This window comes from Pinus tabuliformis, chromosome Q (genome assembly GCF_031772625.1).
Source record: "Pinus tabuliformis cultivar Carrire ecotype Pingquan chromosome Q, CPIR1, whole genome shotgun sequence".
Classification (NCBI taxonomy): Eukaryota; Viridiplantae; Streptophyta; class Pinopsida; order Pinales; family Pinaceae; genus Pinus; species Pinus tabuliformis.
In genome coordinates, this window is record NC_142296.1 from 1,092,157,520 (window position 1) to 1,092,178,347 (window position 20,828).

General features: G+C 39.3%; 1 protein-coding gene across 1 annotated transcript in view; it reads left to right on the plus strand.

Annotated features, from left to right (window-relative positions):
• The first annotated feature begins 4,038 nt into the window (after positions 1 to 4,038).
• The window catches only part of LOC149223320 (uncharacterized), a 34,580-nt gene continuing 17,790 nt past the window's right edge, over positions 4,039 to 20,828 (plus strand). Inside the window, exon 1 of the mRNA XM_089387868.1 lies at positions 4,039 to 4,260. Within this exon, the coding sequence (XP_089243994.1) occupies positions 4,039 to 4,260 (222 nt within the window). The remainder of the gene's footprint in view (positions 4,261 to 20,828) is intronic.

Sequence of the window (20,828 nt, forward strand, 5' to 3'; positions counted from 1 at the left end):
AGCTCGCGAAAGTCTCTTCAAGAAGCGCGATCAGTCTGATAAGGCAGCGAATTCCATGCATACCACCTCCACCTACACCACCACCAGTCTCACCATCTTCACCTCCATCTCCGCCCACACCACCACCTTCACCACCACAATTCAATATGGTGGGTGTGATAAAATTGTTGGTATTTAGAGGAGTAGGGAATGAAGATCCAGACCAATTTGGGTTCATGGTAAAAGTTGTATGGGAAGCACAAGGAGTCATGGATGAAAATATAAAGAAGGTAATGCTAGTAAGCACGTTGCAGGATCGTGCACTAACATGGTACATTAAGCATTCTAATGACCATCCAAACACAGGGATTGCAGATATACAGGCTGTGCTGAACAGGGAATTTAGCAGGCCAAAGTTAGAGACACAATCGATTATTAGGTTTGAGGAAATCACGATGCTTCCAGGTGAGACCCCATGGGATTTGGACCAAAGACTGAAAATCATGATTCGCGAAGCCAACATGACCTTGATGGATGGAAAACACCGTGCATGGTTTGTAGCGTCACTAACACCGCATTTAAGGATGACGCTCTCACAACAGAAGTTATCCACCCAGGCCGAAGCTTTGGAGATTGCGATGAGACTGCACGAGACCCCAATACAAGATCCTAGTTTGGGGGTCCAACAAATCCATGCACAACTGCAAAATTTGTGTCAGGAAATGCAAAGTTTGAAACAGGACAAGACAACTTGGCCAGAGGCGTGCGAGAAGGTATGGTGCATAAAATGCAAAGGCCAGGGGAATGACAAGGACCACTGTCCAGTTTTCGTGAATTACTTGGTGGGAGGAGGGCCGATGCCATTAAGGCTAGAGACACAAGCAGGACCGACTGCGGTGCCTGCATTATGGTGTGCGATTTTTCAGATAGGAGGAAAAAACACTATAGATAACTGTCACCTATTACAAAAGTATACGCAGATGTCCCAATAATTGTTTTGTAATTTCTGTAGGTCAGTAGGCCATGATGAGGGCACCTGCAGAAGTTACGAGATGATGATGGATCAAACTCCTGCTGATACAGTGCAGACCGAAACACGAGCCCTTGATCCAAATGCAGGGATGGCGTGTGTTGGATTTCAGGGGCGCGGACGAGGTCGAGGTGGAATGGGACTTGGAAGGGGTCGCAGACAACTAATTTGTTACAATTGCGGAGGGCCAGGGCACTATGCCTGTGATTGTAAAAATCTGATGAGAGCATCATGTTTATAATGTACCCAATTTGATCATGAGATGGAAGAATACCCTACATTGATAGAGGTTGTGCAATAAAGGAGTACTCTAGCCTCCCCCAACTCAGAACCTACAAATGATGAGGTCTGAGCTGCGTGAAGAGGACTCAAATATAAACATAGTGCTTTGAAGTGGTACCACAATAGGAGATGACAAATTAAGCAGCCAGAAGAAAGTGCATGGGTTCACAAGGCTCCTACAAAGGAACCTGAATTTGATTTGGAGCGTGCGAAGGAGACATTCATGGAAGCTAAGAAGAGCTTCATGGAGGCCTCCACTTCAGGTAGTAAGGATCAACTAGAACTAGGGATGGATCCTTCAATGCTCACTACCTTTCTGGAGACATGCATGAAACTAATGCACGACAGCAAGGCTATAAAGGACTGCAAGAACTTATCACTAGGTGTGCTGGATCAGGAGAACTGCGCGTAATCTAGAAACTTGGAAAGCATGCATTGTGAACAGGAAGGGAAATGAGATTGAGTGCACAAATCAGAGAGTATGAAATGGATCAAGTAATTCTAGATCTCGGATCATATGTGAATGTACTGCCAAAGCAAATATGGGAACGCATGGGCAGGTCCGCGTTGCAATGGTCTCCTATTCAATTACGAATGATGAACCAGCAAAAGATCCTACCGATGGGAAGATTGCAGGGGATAATAGTAGACATTGAAGGTACAAGCGTGCTTGTAGATGTTGAAGTGATAGAGATTATCGATGACAACAATCCCTATCCCACACTACTGGGAATAGATTGGGCCATTGATATGAACGGAGTAATAAATCGAAAGAAGCACAAAATGATCTTTGAGAAAAAGTCACTATGCGTAGTGGTACCTTTAGACCTTGTGGAAGGATCGTGCTACAGAGAACCAGTGCGTGATGATTATAGTGATGATGATCTCGACTGTATCTACAAGGTAACTGCTCGAGAGTAGGATTGGGTGAATCCAACAGCAGATGGTAGGATTTTGTGGGAGCGTGAAAGCTCCTACACCGGATTTGGATGTGATGGCAGAATCAGTTACAGAAGGTAACCACACTCAATTACAACATGATGGTAAGATCATTGCGCTGTGTGACAATAGAGATAAGGGATCTGCCTATGTATGACAGGTTGACAGTGGTGGATGAATTCCTAGACAAATTTGAAAGAGAAGTGTTGGAACAACAACGTTTTGACGCTTTGAAATGGGCATTGCATGCTACGCTCGCAAGGTGGTGTGGTACGCACCAACAGAGTTTTAGGGATTGGCACGAATGCAGAAAGATGATGCGCTTACAATTTGGGAAGCCTCAGATGAGGATGGAAGCAAGGCATGATGAATGAAATAACCTGCGCGCCCACCTTTCTAGATGGATACAGGCATATGGTATGCAGCCCGCATGAACGCACACCACTCTCACGATCGAAAATAGGAACAACAAGCAGAAGCAGGAAAGATGAATCATGCCAAAGATTATCTGCAGGGAAGCCTTTGACAAGGTGTGCAAAGTGTTGAATAGGGTCCACCATGTGAAATGCACTGATTGGGACCTGCGCGTACTAGCGGTTCAATGGGCCTATAGGACTATGTGCAAAACCCTGACTGCGAGAGTGGTTCTGAAGCTGAAGTATGAAATAGGGGTTGAAATCCTTGTGGAGTATGCGAAGCCAAGTCTGTGCATAAAAACACCCATAGATACAAGGATCCATGCAAATCAGAATGAAGAAATCACACAGCTACGTGAAGTAGAACATATAAGACTTCAGTAAGAAATTCGAAGGGGAAACTTTAAACTTCGTGAACTTGAAAAAGACTGGGTATGGCTAAGGAAGAAATGCACTTTAATGGACGCAGAGTTTAAGAGGTTGGAAAATGAAATAAAGGAAGCATTTCTCGTTGATAAACCAAGGATGGAAAGGCAAGGTGCATATGATCATACTGACGAATTGGAGGACTATTTCAAAGAGTTGGTTAGTCTGCTGCGGTGGCTGGGACCGCATATTGCCAAACACAGTAACTAGGGTAGCACATTGAAAATAGTAGAGCATGTGGTGCCAATCAGCACAATGGTAGATGAGTATTCTCTACGAACCATGCTAGAGGATGGGATGGAGCCCCACACAGGTGGTACGACCACCTGACTAGCCATAGGAAGGACAATCTTAGCGGTCTAGGCAGTTGAAAGGGCGCGAGGGACTATAAAAGATTATGCCTGGGAGCTACGCGATATTGGAAATGTGCACAGAATCAGAATGTCACAAGGTTTGTGACCGCACATGGAGGGCTTCACTGCCACACGGGTTGGCTAGGAAGTGACTGTTGATGTCATTATTCATGATGGGATGCTCGATTTGAGGCCAAATGGAGCGAGAGACGGGCATTTAAGATGTGAGTTTTGGGCAAGATTTGGAAAAATCTACCACCAAGAAAGCATTAATGGCCCGAAATTGGGGGGAACGGTCGAATTCAAATTCGAAAGGCACTATAAAACTCACAGGGCTAGCCAGCGAACAACACTTGGTCATTTGAGAATTGAGTGTTTGGGTAGAGCACAAAGTGTTGAGAGCCAAGTGATAATTAAGCCCCTAAGTTTGCGAGAGATAGAATACAGTGTAGAGATGATGACGACCACTAAGGATGGGTTGGGAATTGAAGAGGTAACCGCTGGTGAGGCTGCGAATACCCAAATGGTGGGGGATGTCCCAAAAGGCGCCGAGGTGGTGACAGAAATCCCCAAATCACCGCAAACACCATGACCCAAGAAAGATAAATAGGTAATGGGTCCAGTATGCATGTCCCCGAGGAATCTGCGGCACAAAAAATTATCTAGGGAAGAGAAGGGGAAAGAAATCACAATAGAAATCGATGAGGAAGAAGAAGACTTGCAAGCCCTGATTGCTGTAGCAGAGGAAGAAGAAGGCATGAAGGAGGATATCCAACCATTGCGCTCTGCAACAAAACTACTAGCGTATGTTCCTCCACAGAAAGGGAAAACCAAAGTACTGAAGGACCTGGACAAAACAAAAATCTCACTCCAGACCCCGCTCCTCCCCGACAGTATTGTATTTGAGGGCACACACCTAGGCCACGTGCCAACCATGAAATTCAAAGACTGACACCTCGCTGATAGCAAAAAGTTCCCACACCTAGAGACCAGGAACTTAATGAAGCAGAACACCGAGGGGTTGGTGATAAAGTTAGAGCCGCAAAAATGGTTGCATGGTGTGGAAAAGGCTGGGTTGCTGCACTTGTTATGGATACCACATTTCCACTACATGCCCATCACCATTTTCATCATCAAGCATCTGCTCTACCTAGTGCATGATGGGTATCTATGGCTGGAGGAGCCTATTCCCATCACGGAAGACCTCATTCACCATATCTCTCAGCTCCCCTGTAAGGGAAAGGACCCCATTACTATAGCTAGAAAAGGTAGTGGTTTGGCTCTCGCAAAAGCCATGAAGGCAAAGTATAAGCTAGAGAAAAAGAAGAGGGGCTACAAAATCTTTGGCATCAAGGACAAGGGGGTGCACATAGCAACTCAACTAACGGCTAGAAAAATTATGAGAAAATGCCACACCGATGAGGTACCAGTGTCGGTGGTCATGCTGGCCGAGTAGTGCGTGGAGGGGGTCTAGTTCAACTAGGTCGAATTCCTCTGCGAGGAATTTTTAATAAACTGTTGCAAAGCCCAGGAGCAGGGTAAGACCTTCCACTACACGTGGTTGATCTTATCCATATTGTTGGTAGCGGGAGAACTTTCGGAGGATAGTGAGTTCCCCAACATTGACAGAGAGTTACCAGAGGCCGTGAAGTACGCTTTGGTCATGCAATAGGAGGTCGTGCTTGTCACCTACGATGCACAATAGTCTACAGAGTTTTGTAGACTTCAAAGTTGATATGCACACCATATATATTAGGGCACAAAATGATCTAGCGAAGTAGTAAACGAAGCTACCATTTATAGCCATTGACGACGTGATTTTTACTGTCTTGGAGACATGGCCTCTCGAATGGCACGCTCCAGACCTGGCAGAACTAGAGAAGGCCACAACCCAAAAGAAAAATGATGATGTTAAGCTGCGTGTCACTCAATTAGTAGAGAGAAGGTGGAACAAAAAAGTAGCAGCTGAGGTAAGGGCAGTGCACGAAGCGGCAAAGAAAGCCATGGAGCAAAAGAAGGCCGCAGAAGCAGCAGCAGCAACGCAGATAACGGAAGAAGCAACAACATAGGTAGACGAGGGCCAAGAAATGTCCTTAGGGCAGAAGGCAAAAGAAACAGAAACAACAGAAGGGAGCACAGACCCAAGGATTGTGTCCACACAGCTAAAGCGGCTGCGCATCGCAAAGAGATCGGGCCCAAGGAAAAAGGTCAAGGCCTCGAAGTTGGCCATTGACCCGATCACCTTAACCAAAGGTGATCTCCATGACATCGATGAGACAGTTTGCAATGTCACAAGTGAAGCACTTCAAAAGTTCATGCAGGAGCATTAGACTGTGTTGGGGGCCCTCAGGGTGCAACTGCAGGAGTTACATGTGCGGCCCCCTCAGGAAGGCACCCTGTCCACACACATCGTAGCAGGAACTTCAACAATAGAACAAATGTTGCACGCAAGGATGAAAAATACAATAGTATTTCTAGAGGGAGCACTAGTGTTGTCCAATGCAATGGATTGGGTGTCGCTTAGCATGATAAAAGACCTTGGCCTTAACCTGGCTGCCATTCTTCGGGAAACGCTATATCAGTTACAGGATGGGATAGCGGTAGAGATGCAGGCCAGGGAGAGCTGCGTGATCTAGGTTCTTAGCGAGCAGAAAATTAACATAGAACAACTTAGCTTGTAGCGCAACGAGTTGGTGTCAAAGAATCAACATTTGGTGCACATGGTAGATGACACTTGCTGACGCATCTTGGAGCTAGCCATCGCAGCAGATCTATTGGTAGAAGTGTGGATCCATATTTTGGCAAGTGGAGTTTGTCACGCGAGAGAAGAGACTATAAGGGTGCAGCAGGAGCTAAATCTCCAGATCGCCGAGCTGTGGTTGAAGGCACAGCCTTTCACTCCCCCAGAAATTAGAGAACAACGTGCCAGTGCTATTGCAGTAGGGTTGGAAGATATTGGAGGTGTAGTGTGTGACTGTATGAATATGTTGGAACAGGCACTGGAGGTCCTCACAACTTTGCAGGAGGATCCCAACATCTAGTGGCTAGAGACAGAGGCACGCAAACTCTAGCAGTAGTATGACAACATCAGAGGGACTGTGCAAACAGTAGTCCTCACTTAGCGGCTTGCATGGATGTAGCAAGCTAAGGCATTAAAAGAGTAGGTGGACGTCGCACGCCATAAGGAAGCAGTTCTCAAAGAGTGTGTTTAGCCATGGATTGACGAGGCCTTCACAATCATGAAAAATATTGAAGGGAAGCTCACACACATTCAAGGAATGCATGCGCAGATGCAGGACAACATGCCAGCCACAAAGGTCTCAGAAGAATGGATGTAGTAGGTTCAACAAGTAGTAGCTCAGTGCATTGTGGATATCAGGACTGTTTGAGAACAATTGGAGGGACTTTGCACCAAGATCATCGTGCCAACAGAGTGACTCAAGGGCAAGTCACGACATTTGTGTTGGGGGCCTGTTGGGCATCGAATCCACCCACAACATGTTTTTGGGCTCAAAGCCCAAGTTTTGAGTAATATTATTGTAAAGCCTCGCGAATTGCAGGCGCGAAATGTATGTTAGAGTCATAGGGCTGTCTGCCCTAAGTTTGAATGTAATGTCGGCCTACCCATGGTCCACAGACCATAGGGATTGTATAAATAGAGCGAGGCTCTAAGTTGTAAAGAGGGCAGATCATGATAGAATAGAATGGATAGAATAAGATAGCGGAGCATAGTAGAAGAAATCTAAGTGTGTCTTGGGTCATAGTTGTAGGAAGAGGCTTTGTAGCTGAGTGCACAAGGTAGAGTTGAGTCTGTAACCAGAGAAAAGATTAATAAAGAAATGTTTTTTTACAAATTTTGTGCATCTGTTTTGAATTATTACATGTTTGATCTCATTTGCAATTATACTGTTTATTTACTGTGCACACTTGTATGAATGGTGAATATTGTTAAGTATAACTGAAAGTGTATAAATAAGCTAAGTTAATCAACTAATATCGGGCTATTAGTAAGGACTTGGGTAATAACACTATTTGGCCCCTGAATAGGGTTGTGCAAAGGTAGCATCTCAGGCTACGAGGTATGGGTAAGTCCGCGTAGTGACGTGCGCATAGGGTCGAACTATGGACCACTTGAAGCCATTAGACATCCTAGGGTGTGGAAACCTGGTTCTAGCACCCTCCCATACTACTTCAGGTGAGACCTCAGTTCGTGCTCCACAGATTGTTGTTGAAAGGGCCAGTAGTACCAGGATTTGTTTGGCTACATCACCTCTGAACTTGGGTCAGGCCCCAGCAAGCCAACAACCGAAGTGACAGAGTCGGTCCCGAAGGTGGCTGTAGCAGTGAATCAGGAGAGGGAGCATTTAAAACCAAGTATGGGCAGCCCCCAAAAGTGGCTCTTCGTAACCTGTTCTCAATTTCAATGACGAAGGTCTTAAATATAGAATGAAGAGAGTTAGCTGAGAAGCACAGGAGAATATGCCATGAACTAAATGGAACCATGAAACAAAAGTGATTAGAGCGATTGGGTGGTGGGATTTTGCATTAATGTCTCACCTATTCCACGATTCTGTGATGTGCCTTCCTATGTGAGGCCATTATTATTAGTCTTAATGGTTTTTGGATACAAAACCTCCCCTGGCCGAGAGAGCAAGCTGACTTGACAGCTGAAAATTCAGCCCATGATTTTCTATATGAAACCATGATTGAAAGCACCCCCTCTTCTTATAAATAAGGGGTCGCATCACTAAAAACGGGCTCTAAAATTTGAAAGAAAGTCAAATATTTTTGTGAAAACTGTAGCACTTAGTCACATAGATCTTGTAGAATATTACAGGAATAGTGGCGATTCCTCCTTTGATGTATTATAGTCTGTTACTCTGTTTCATTCATCTCGTATGTTTTCCTCTTTGAATTCATGCAATAATAGATACTCTGATATTTCATACTTGTCCATAGATTCATCTACGTTAAAGTGTTAATGCATATGCCTATGTGAGAGGTTGAAATTATATTTTTGCGTGAATCATATCATTCATTTATTCTCTGTTCATTACATGTTCTTGTCACTCAGATAGTTATAGTAAATCTTATGGTTTCAAGCTCTATATTTTATATATAGAATTCTTGGTACTCTGAGCTCTAAATCTTGAGTTGTCCCTTTTCTTTGTCTCCTATCATTTATCTTATAAAGCTGATTAAACTGTAAGTATTTGAAGTGCTTGGACTTCACTATTTCTGTTATATTTCTAGGAACTATGTGTGTGTAGAAATGTTGAAACATACAACTTGTATCTTTGAATGAAAGAAACAACTCTCTGATATCTATGTATAGAATATAGGTGGTGTCTCCTCCTGCTCGAGAATAATTTGAGGCACACCGATTTAGATGTACCTAGGCACTAGTCTTGTAAGAAATCCAAGGCTGTCTCTGGGAGCAACAACAACATGCATGATAGGGATGAAGAAGTATTTAGAGTACATGATTACTATGAGAATATGAAGGAATGGGTAGCCATCTTTAACCTGAAGGGAAAATCTGGTATCTGGTGGGAATATTTAAGGAATGTGAAAGATATCATAGAGAAAGAGATGTCTTGGAGGAGATTTGAGAGGTATTTTAGGGAAAAGTATCTATCTGAAGGATACTATGACATCAAGGCCAAGAAAGATTATGACCACAAACTTAGGAAACAGTTAGTTGTGAATATAAACCTAGATTTTTGGAGCTACTGAGATAAGTACCTTACATTAAGAATGAGAAGACATAGTTTAAGAGATATATCTGTGGGACGCCTTAGTAATTGAGGGACATAATAGAATTCAATGAGCCTAAAAAATCAGAGGATGTCACCAAGAAAATGAAGTATTTCTATGAGTAATCAAAGCATTAGCCTAAGTTCATGGCTTGCAAAATGAAGGGAAAACCTAGTTTAAGAGGGAAAAGATCAAAATTCTGTGAGGAAATGTGAAGTTTGATACTTATGCCAAGCACGGGTATAAAAAAAAAAAACACTACTGCTGATAAGGATTGATTCACTAAGCCCACCAGAGATGAAGTGGAGAGGTTCATAGGACCTATACAATGTTGGACATGTGGGGAGAACCAATGGAAGAGAGATTGTTCTCAGTGATAATGGAATGGTCCAAGGATGTATCATAAGTTGCCACCTTACTAACAATCAATATAATAGAGAGGCAAAGATCCCATTGAATAAAAGAGTCAAAATACTAATTTTTTTAATCCATATCACTGGTGCTTTCAACAATGTTTAATATTCAATATAGATGGTGTCAACAACAAAAATTACATCACAATCATCCCATGGACTATCATGAGTAACCATTTGAACTAGAAGTTATATTTCAAGGATAAATCATGCATGTTTCACTAATGCTATCCAAATATTTTAAGTTTTATTTCAAACAAAATTAATAAACACTAACTCGAGTGCTATGACGATTCGTATAAACAATATTTAAAATCAAGAGTTATTAACCTTGGATATGAAATTCATTTTATAAGTATATGGACTTCACATTAAACTTGGAGATGGATTAACACTTTACATAGAGTGCCATTGTAACTTTTGTAAAAATAACCCTATAGTATTGGGTTATAATATCATAAATTTGAACTTCACTAGATTGATTCAAGCTTCTAAACTATCCACAAAGCTATGGAACCAAACAAGATATCAAACTCTTTCCATTATAGGCCAACAACCAATTTTTAATGGATTATTGTTCTTGAAATAGGATTGAATTCCGCTGATAATAAATTGAAAATAAACTGAATGTTTTTCCTACATTATTTAATCTACATATCGATTCAAATACTCCATGCTATCCCTTTTCTTGGAAACAATTGTATTGCGAGGCCATTATGATTTAAGAAAAGCATAGGAATATACATAGAAAGAGTATATTCAATCAAAATAGAGCATGGGCATTGGCTATAGACTTCAATATTTGTTAGAAATATCTATTTTAATTTGATATATCTGATAAATGAGTAATAGATATATATATATATATATATACCAGCCAAAATAATATAATTTCTCTAGATCTGAATAGTTCATGCAACAAATCCCTCAACTAAAAAACCCCTATGTCTGGATTCTTTTGATTCTATTTTTACATAAGTTAAGAAATAAAAAGGTGAAATTCCAATAGGATTTAACCTTTCTAAGAATTCAACCCTTAGATTGCATACTTGTATTGATTAGTTTGATTCAAATCAAGTTCCATGACTGTAACATAACTTGGGCCAAATTAACAAACATTAATTCCATGTTTAAAACAAAGTATTATATCTACAAACATCCAATTTCAAATTTAATCAAGAGCTTAAATATACATTAGCATCTACATATGTAGAGTTGGAAGGAAATGGATGCATGTTAATTTCATTAAAAAAGCTAAGAAAATACATACAATAATAATTTCAGCTAGTTGCACATTTTCTTTGAATACATAGTTGAGAAACTCTTCCATAAATTATTTCCCCTCTTTCTCGCCCTTTCTCATACTCGAAGAATTACATTTTTATATAAATATACATTTGTACTCTTGCACCTATTAAATTCAAACAAACTCTTAATTTACCTACATTATCTCACAGACACTCTGAAAATCATGTTGCTTTAATTACATGGAAAAAAAATGCAAAAATGTTTGAGAGACAATAATAGCATCACAGTCGAAATTTATACAATGCAAAGAATAATATTTATATCACAAGTCAACAATAGGAAAAAAATGTTTTAACCATAGTAAATTAAGCACACCTAGATTGCACCAATTAAACAAATAGAAACATATTAACCACTGCAAGTAAACAATAGGAAAACGGCTTTTTAATCATATTAAATTAAACACACCCAGATTTCACCAATCAAACAAATAAAAACATTATTAACCATTGCAAGTCAACAATAAGAAAAATGTGTTTTAACCATAGTAAATTAAACATTACCAACATACCACTATTCCAAGAATAAGTGTTTACGCCATGAATTATACCACTACTCTGGACATTAGGGCCCATAATAACCAATAAGAATTTAGAATCTTGGTGTGAGACAATACTGCAAAAATGTTAAAACTTTATAGGTTAATACTACCTTATGGAAGCATTTTAACCATAATTACACCTCAATGTTCCATAGGATAGGATGTTCAACTTTCTAGAAAAATTGAAGCCATGCGTTGATTGGCTCACCAAGCATAAGGCTAGATAAAATATTCGAATATATTGTTGACACAATAATATAACAACATAAATCACTATAAAATTCAAGATATATATTTGTCATCTCTTGTAGTGAAAATGGGAACGTGGAATTATATTGTAAAAGTAACTAATTACTCCAGAATATGAAGAAAAATAATAAATTTACAAAAGGTGGGAGATGGTTTTGAAATTTATATAGCTGAAATGCTTTTCGAAAAACTATTGGGAGAAGAGGAAATGAACAAGGAAAAAAAAATGAATAGTTTAATAACTCTGGCAAGAGTTATGCTGCCCTCCAGGTGTATTTTGGGTATGTACCCATTTTCCTGATTTTCTTGTAGGCTGCAAGTAAGCATTTATTCACGCATAATTATTTAAATATAATAAAAATAATAGCATTATCCATTCAGGGATTTAGCTAAATACTTTGCAAACATACCATGAAATTATTTCTAAAAATGCATTTATTTACCTATCTCAATTAAAATGAAACAAAACCATAAATCATGAGACTCGTACCCAACCACTTTGGCAATTCTCTATTGTAATTATTTTTAGCAGTATTTGGCTTTTATTCCTCAATTTTCTACAATACCAAGGTTAGTACAATAAACTACACCAATAATAATTCCAACTTGAGATCTAAACATCCATACATATATATTACTTTTAGTCTTCATTCTCAGCTGAGCTAACAGGCTTCCAGATAACATAAGCTTAAACCAAAATTACATGCTTACAACAATTTAAATTTCTATAATTCTTTATGTTAATACGGTACTAAAATTTCAAGACAATTAAATTGATACCTGATGAGATATTCAACTCCAATATCTGAAAATATTCTCCATCTCTGATTTCCTAACCAACTCATTTGAACCATCCAATTTTCCACCTAACCATATCTAGGGAGAACTCCCCCCCCCCCCTCCCCCACGGAACCCCTGAGTTGTATGAGCTCACAAGTAGTACCAAGATACAGTAATAGAGAGATAACTCTGGCATGGAAGACACATTATCAATACCACTCATGTATGAATAAAATATGTAAGGCTATTTAAGTACATTTCAACAACATCTCATTACTCTCTATGTCTCTACTACCATGGGAAAAGCTTCTAGTATTTATAGGCTTTGAGTTGGGTGACACATCATCCCTCATGCAAAATTAATTTATTTTTAATTTGAAAAATTTACTATTATTCATCACCCCCCTGAGGTGTAAAAACCTCAATTTTTCTTAATTATTAAATTACTTTAATTATCTATTATTCATCACCCCATGCGTCCTTTCTATATAACTTGTTATTATCGATTTTTCCTAAATAAATAATTTACCTTTTTATTAAAGTGATATTTAACTTAAGAGCCCATTAAACGTGGGTAAATTTTGAATTAAATTAATGCAAGGATAATATAGGTAGGATTACTCGATTGATTTCTACCGATGAGTGGAATTTTTCTTTTGGAGGATAGGGATTCCACACCCCTATTGTATTCCTCTCCAAATTTATTAGGACTACGCACCCTTTTCCTTGCACCTAGAACTTTGTGCCGTAGCATATTTAGGACTCCGCACCCCTAATATATTCACTAGATCTAAGATTCCTCACCTTGATATTTCAAAGATTTAGGACTCTGCGCCCTAATAATTTTCATATATCTAAGACTCCATGTCTTCATATTCTGTTAGCACTAGGTTTATATCTTCACAAAGGTTCCAAATGTTTTGAGAATCGGTTGTCAACTTCATTTAGAAAGAGTTAAGGCTTAAGTATTGGACTATATAAAAATTTTGTGTGAAAGGATGGCATAAGGGTTAGGAACATGTCAAATAGGTTTATTATGTCATGCCTAATGTTTTACAACCAATCGAATGAAGTATATTGAAAATAGGTGGCACTATGAAATATTTTTGTAATGCCTATAGGAATTTTAAAAATAAATCTTTTCTAATTTCCCTTTGGATCATATCAGACACTCAAACACTTTCTGAAGGCTAACTCATGTTACAGGTCGATGAGACATTTTGAGAGGTTTCCAAGCATTAAAAGAGGGTTTTAGAGTTAAAAGCTAAAAAATGAAGCTATGCGTAAAAGAACCATTTCTAGCATACCCAGGAAACAAGTTGTAACAAACAGAGGTTTTAGCAATTCTTACAATGTGTGGCAGATTTCATCAACTCCCTTGTTGGACGAAAAACTAGGGTTAGGGACATGAAATTTCAAGTGACAAAAGTTGAAAAGGGAACAAGTTTACCAACTAAACGAGAGAAGTGGTTTAAGAAGAAATGACAATACTCAATTTTTCCCTGTTTTAGTCATCACGTTCAAATAGAGATTCCAAGTAGATGGTGATGAATTTAAAAAAAAAGAAGAAGAGGATTTTGTTGGAAATAGGGTGATTTGAAATTTTTTCTTTCAGTTTTTACCCATACTTCATGGTTTGGAAATTATAGAGGAATATTTAAGGCTTACTTTTCTAGATTTTGTATTTTGTAATTTTCCTATTTTAGTCACTATTTTAAAATGCAATTTTGGAACATATGGAGATTGATTTGTAAAAACTAAAAGGGGTTTTTCTTTGTAAAATAAAAATTTAAAGAATCCTCTCTCAGTGTTTACCCATATAACATGGTTTGAATGATATGAAGGAATATTTGAAGCCTATTTTTTAGGATTTAAATATTTAAATATTTTATGTTTTAGTCATCCACTCTGGGCTCAGTTTTTGAGAAGGTCAAGATGAATTTTCCAAATATGAAATAGGCTTTGTGGGTAATGAGCTGATTTAAAAAATCTCTTTCAATGTTTACACAAATATCATGGTTTGGGAGATCTGAATGTCTCTTTAAAGCCTACTTTTTAGAAATTTGCCAGATTTTTTGAAATTTTGTTTCCTATAAAAATGCCAAGTCAACAGCTGAAGGCCACCTCATCAAATTCAACATGGGGATTAGACTAAATATGGGTGAGGAGGATTTTTAGATCAATTTCTTTTGGACCTTAAGGATTATTGTAATTAATACTTTCCACAAATTGTGGATTTGAAATCTATGTAGTATTTCTACAAATTAAATGTAAAAAGAGGTCCAAGGGTTGGATTTTGAAGTTTTGGAGAATAAACTATTGCTCTCTTTTGTGATATTGACCGAGTATTAATAATATCAAGTGCATAAGTAAATAATTCTTTCATACCAGAGATTCATGACAATGATGTTTTGAAGGTTGTCCCCTTTCTTATGTGCATGTGATTCCTTTCTTAGTTCTTCATTTATGTGTAAATCTTCCAAGTATTTATACTAAAAGTAAATGTTGTGGAACTCATCCTTTGTTAGATGCTCCATTACATAAAGTTAAATACTCACTTTTTCCTCTGAAGTTACATTTAAAATTCATCCTTTGTTAGATTCTTTAAATGTGTTGGACTGCTAATCATTTTTTCTACTTTCATACTGCCATGATTATATTCTTAGATAGATATAATTTACCTTGTCTTTATTTCCTCAAGAATTTTATTAGTCACTGATAATCTTTAGATACACACAGATTAGAATCCATTTCCCAATAGTGAGGTTTCTTCAACCCTACCCAACCATCACATTCAGAACCCACAAACCCTACTAAATATCTAGCCATTGTGTGAATGTACAATCAATTTTTAAATTTAGTGATTAGGTTGTCAGAGAGAACCCTCTCTGGATTGAAGGGGTTAACCTTTGATCTGTAAAATTGGTTTGAAATAGTTATCTTAGGAGTTTTTACTCTACAACGAAGGAAAATTCTTGAGTGATAACATCTTCCATGGATTTAGGACTCCACGTCCTAACCTCCTGTTGAAGCCTCGAAAATCGCTGCAACAACATCGGGGATAACCACCTGGTCCGGACCTTAGTACAGCTCCTTTTCCGTTTGGAATAGTGGCTCCGACTGGGGATAATGGGACCAGTTTCCCAAAAGTGGATAAACGGGATGAATGTATGATTTATAAACTAAGCTAGCGGTAAGCGAATAACTAAACTATTAACAAGAATACAAGAACTATAACCTATCCCGGGAATCTATTGAACTTTAAAGTGCAGCGTTTAATGGTCTGTGTCTAAAGACAGGCATATAGATGACTCCATCGATCAGACATAGATATTAATTCATTTAAGATTACTGTGCCTAAATAGTTAAGCCCAGCGATTAATGTGATATTACCACACTCATCATTTATATTATCGACATATACATGATTAAAAGGAAAGCATATCATAAAACATCCAATAGTGGTATGAATGTAGATCTGCTGTTACAGCGCATGCATATAATCAACAATAGCAAGGATAATCAAATAACAATTCACATAACAGGAATGAATTCAGACATAGATAGAAATACCATATGAGCTGCTTTGACACTCCCGATATCAATCGCTACTTGTAATTCTTTCTTCAACGCAGAAACATTCTCAACAAAGACAATAGTGCACAATTGCATAAAAAGCCTCCTTGTTGAATTAAGAACAACTGGTCCAGTTTCATAAAAGAATATTGACTGAAGCACAATAGTGCAAACTTCAGTCTTTAAGTCTGGTACAAAACTTTACGACCCTTTCCAAAACAATGAAAGGGTCTATAAATACTAAATTAATCTAAATATCTATTAAACTGAAATGCAACTAACTCGGTATCAATAAATTTTGATCCTATTTTTCTCAGCGATCTGGCAATTGGCGGCATGATTCATCAGGTAGGCTGCTTGCCTTTAAATCTGAGCTGACTTATCGCAAGCATTGGCTCTACTTCAGGAGGTTTGTTGAGGCGCGAACTGAGCTAGGCGGCATAGGTGGCATCCTGAATATCAGGAATTATATACCTGATCGCATCCGTTAGGCACTTAAGGGCAGCTCTCTGTGTATGCGTCTTTACTAGGAAGAGCCAATATGTTTCCATAGTTAAACTATTAATCCCAGCGATTAATCTCCCCTTTTCCTCTAAATCAGGATAGCATGATTGTTCCAATGTGTTTGTTGTTGTCATCTTTCCTGGTGTACATTGGGAAATCATATTTGATAAGTAGAGAGTGTTGTTGACTAGTTCAACCAAATTGCTAGAAGTTGATTTACATCTTGAAGCTGCCCTTTCTGCTTTCATCATCTGAGAGTGCCATTCTGTGAAAAGTATATCTTTATGTGTTTCTGAAATCTTGGGCAAATTTGCTTCTCTCCCTTGATCAGAATCTTGCCAGTCAAGAAATGCAGTTATGATCTCTTCGGCTTGATCTAATTCATTTCTGGCCTTTTCTACCTGTTGATTTATGGATGTCGTTAATTCACAGAGTGGCTCTGCCTGAGTGATTTGTTGACACAGAAGCCTAATTTGAGATATCAATCAGTGTTTATTTGTAATGCTTCTACTCTAAACTCAGCCACTTGTGGAGCGCCCTTTATGTTTTCGAGCTGCGATGACAATTGAGCGATTTGCTCATCCTTTGTTTTCATCATTTGCTCGTTTGCTGCTCTTAGTTGTGCCAATGCCTCTGATAATTCCTTTTGTTTCTGGATCGCGCTTTGGTTGACCGTTTGCTTTTCTGCCTACAATTGTTGGGTTAGTTGACTGTTCACTTGCTGTTGTGTCAACAATTGTTGCTCTGCCTATTCTGCCTTCTGCTTTGTCTCAGCCAACTCTGCCTGTAATGCAAAAATTTCTTGATCCTTAGTTTTCAGTAGAAGACTTACCTCCGATGCCTTATCGATTGTCGCTGCCGAATAGGCTCCCGCATACTGTGACAGTTTTGTTAGGTCATCGGAGGGGTTGAATTCCTCCTTCCAAACCACGCTGCCTGTTACAGTTTGTTCTGGAAAACGGGAGGTTGATCAATCTTCCTCCTTTTCCTTTGTCTTTTTACCACTGCTTTATGCCTCAGGCTGTAGAAAACATCCAGGGGAGGAATATCTTCTACCTGGAGAATGATTTGGTCGGAGGGGTCTTTTGGTATTACCTCAACATCCTTGGAAATGGGTGGGCCACTGGTTCCACTTAGAACCTGAGGTGAAGTGATATCCTGTGTATCGTTTGTCTTGGAAGTGTCTGTATCCTTGGAACATTCCAACCCACTGATGATAGAGTCAAATTGCTTCCACTCCTGAAGCAATTTAGGGTCAATATGAGTATCTATATTGACATCAACGGTGGTTTGTTTTTCCTTTTCAGCTTGGGACTCCTTCCGCACTCTTTCCTGCTCTCTCTTCTGCTGTTCCTCTTGTTCTTTCTTTTTCCTTTCCTCTTGCTCTTTCTTTTGTTATTCTTCTTTCTCTTTCCTCTGTTTCTCCTCGTGTGCTCTCTTCTGCCTTTCTTCTTTTTCTTTCTTTTGCCTTTCCTCTTGCTCTTTCTTATGATCCTTTGTTACAACCGGAGGTTCCTTTGACTGTTGCCGACCAGGCTCGCTTGATGATGTTGCCGGGGTTGTTGCTAGTAAATCTAGAGGCAGAGTTTGCAACCTCTGTTCTCTAAGCTTATTAAACTCAGTCAACCCTTCATCCTTATATTTCATTCGAGCGAATTCTTTAGCCTGACCTATTGATTCAGCTGAAACGAATAGGTCGTCAAACATATCTTCTTTGTGCTCAAATTTTGTCAATTTGGCCTGTTCTAGTGCATTGTAGGCAACTTTCTTTGGATCATATGGCCTATTTGGGATAGTCGCCAGAGTTAAGGATTGAATATTTGTGGCTTCCTTTTCTGCATGTTTGATATCATGAAGAGTATAGACACCACACCTCAAGGGAAAAGAGGGCCAGCCCCTCTTCTTTTCTTTCTTGAGAGTCTGTGTGACACTTTCAGCCGTAATCTGATAAGCGATTTCTCTTGCTAGCAGTTTATCTGGTATGTACAAAGGGAGAACATGTGGGTTGGTTTGGTTGCCTAAAACTCTTATGTAGGTAAATCTCTCCTCTCCAAACCAACTCCCTACCGCTGTTATATCAAACGAAGCTTGATAGGAAATCTTGGGAATGGGTTTATCAAAAATAGAATAATGAATAGGCACCATAAAGCCATTGCAGATTTGGTACAGATGGTGCTTGTAAGAGGACTTCCATAATTTCTGATGGTATATGTGGATAGCCGTGGGATCTTGTGGCGTCCACCTCCAGCCGAGCATGGGAAATTCAGAATTGAAACATAATGTATCTAAGATATATGCACTGTAATAAAATGGGGGAATTTTCCTTTCAGAGACGACAGTCTGATTTCTAAAATCACGCACAGCTTGTGCTAATTTGTCAAAAAGGATGGTGGCCCAATCCATGATTATACTGTTGCATGCTGCTTCCATTAGAGGAACCATTTCTATGGTAAAATTAGCAGAGTCATGCAATCCCCATAATCTACACATCATTATTCCAGCATAGCAATAAGGAGAAGCCAGAGAATCAACCGAGTACTTACCGGAAGATTCGTGTTTGTGCTTGGCCGGATTTTGTCTCCAATCTCGGATGGGTTCGGATTCAACTTCATTTTCATTTGCGAATTTCTCCAGGAACGCCTTATTATATATCTTCTCTGGCTCGAGCAAATGATACATTTGCCTTAGATCATCCGCCCTGAATGATCCGAAGATTCTTTCGTCTCTAGTGCTGAAAGTTCTATCCAAGATTGGGATTTCTTGAATCGCCCACTACACTACATCTGTGTATGGGAGAATTTGCTCCCTGGCCGCTATTCTGTGAAGGAAAGAGTCGGCTAAATCCTTGAGAGTACATTCAGACTTCCGAGTAGGATCCGCAATAGCTTCAACTATTGTCCTTGTTGGTTCTTCGGCTTCAATCAGGTTGTAGGTCCCTTGCCAAGTAACTCTGACGAGACCTGTACATGTAGTATCAGATATCAAGCCCTTCTTTTTGTCCACGAGAGCTTGTCCTGCAGCTGGTGTAGCGGAAGCGCCTGTGGTCTTCTTGGATTTCTTCCCCATCTTGCTTGAGCTTTCTCCTTTAGATGAATTTTGCACAGAGGCGCAAATATACGTAACACAGAGAAATAGCAATGAAAACTTGCAAGTGATGAGAAATATTGAGAAATGCGTAATAAGGGATTAGCTTTAAAAATGGGCGCAGACACAATCCATGGGAGGATCTTACAATTACATTAAATGGCCGTTTAAGACCTGCCACCCCTTAAATGCTCATTATACCATTATTCGGCTGAATGGCCCGTTTAAGCGTGCTGTGGACGTTTTGGCGGTTGAGCGCGGGTGAATGATTGCTTAAAAGATCAAGCTTTAAATATGAATGAATCATAATATCCCTCCATTTAACGGCTTTTTTGAAATCCGCGCTATATAGTAATCGGGCGTCGGGAATACTTAAATCCTTACGTTGACAATTTTGAAATCCCGATCGCCGATAGCGAAATCGCATCGCATCGGGGTGAATGGGCATCATAATGTGCATAAATAGCGTATCGCCGATTGCCGATTGTGATATCGCATCGCATCGGGGTATGACCTGGGCGCCTTATTATTGTGCATGGGATACTGCTGATTGCCGATTGCGATATTCTATCACATTGGGGTGAATGGGTTGGGGTGTTTTAAGATTGTGTAAAGATTACCGCTGATATCCGATCGCCGATTGCGCATCGCGTCGGGGCTAATGGCATGGGGTGCTTTAAAATGTGCATGGAGTATTGCCGATAGCCAATAGCGATATCGCATCGGCGGAGACCAATGTGCCACTTATTTGTGTTTTCTATGCCATTGCGATATGCGATCTTGCGATCGCTTTATCGCAATGATAAAAGATTGTTTTATTTGATCAAAAATGGGTTTTTAAAAGGTTTTATATAATGTCTTCATTTGGTTTGTGGACCTTTTTCAGATAATGAAGTATTGATACCAATTAACTTCTAAAGGGACCCATTTCATATATTGATTTAGAAAATAAATATGATATGAAATGGGGGGTTGTTGTAGGGCACAACAATTGGCGATTCGCTGGAAGAACCAGTTATCTCTGGAAAGCATAGAAGTACTTAAACTTTTTCCACAATAGAGTTCTAGTCAAAGGGGAAGATTCTAATATAACTAGGTATATATGCACTCTGAGTAAAATGAAACTATTTTGCTAACTTCCTTTCTTTTTTAAGAAAATAAATACATCCTAAGTTTTAAATAGGCCTTTAT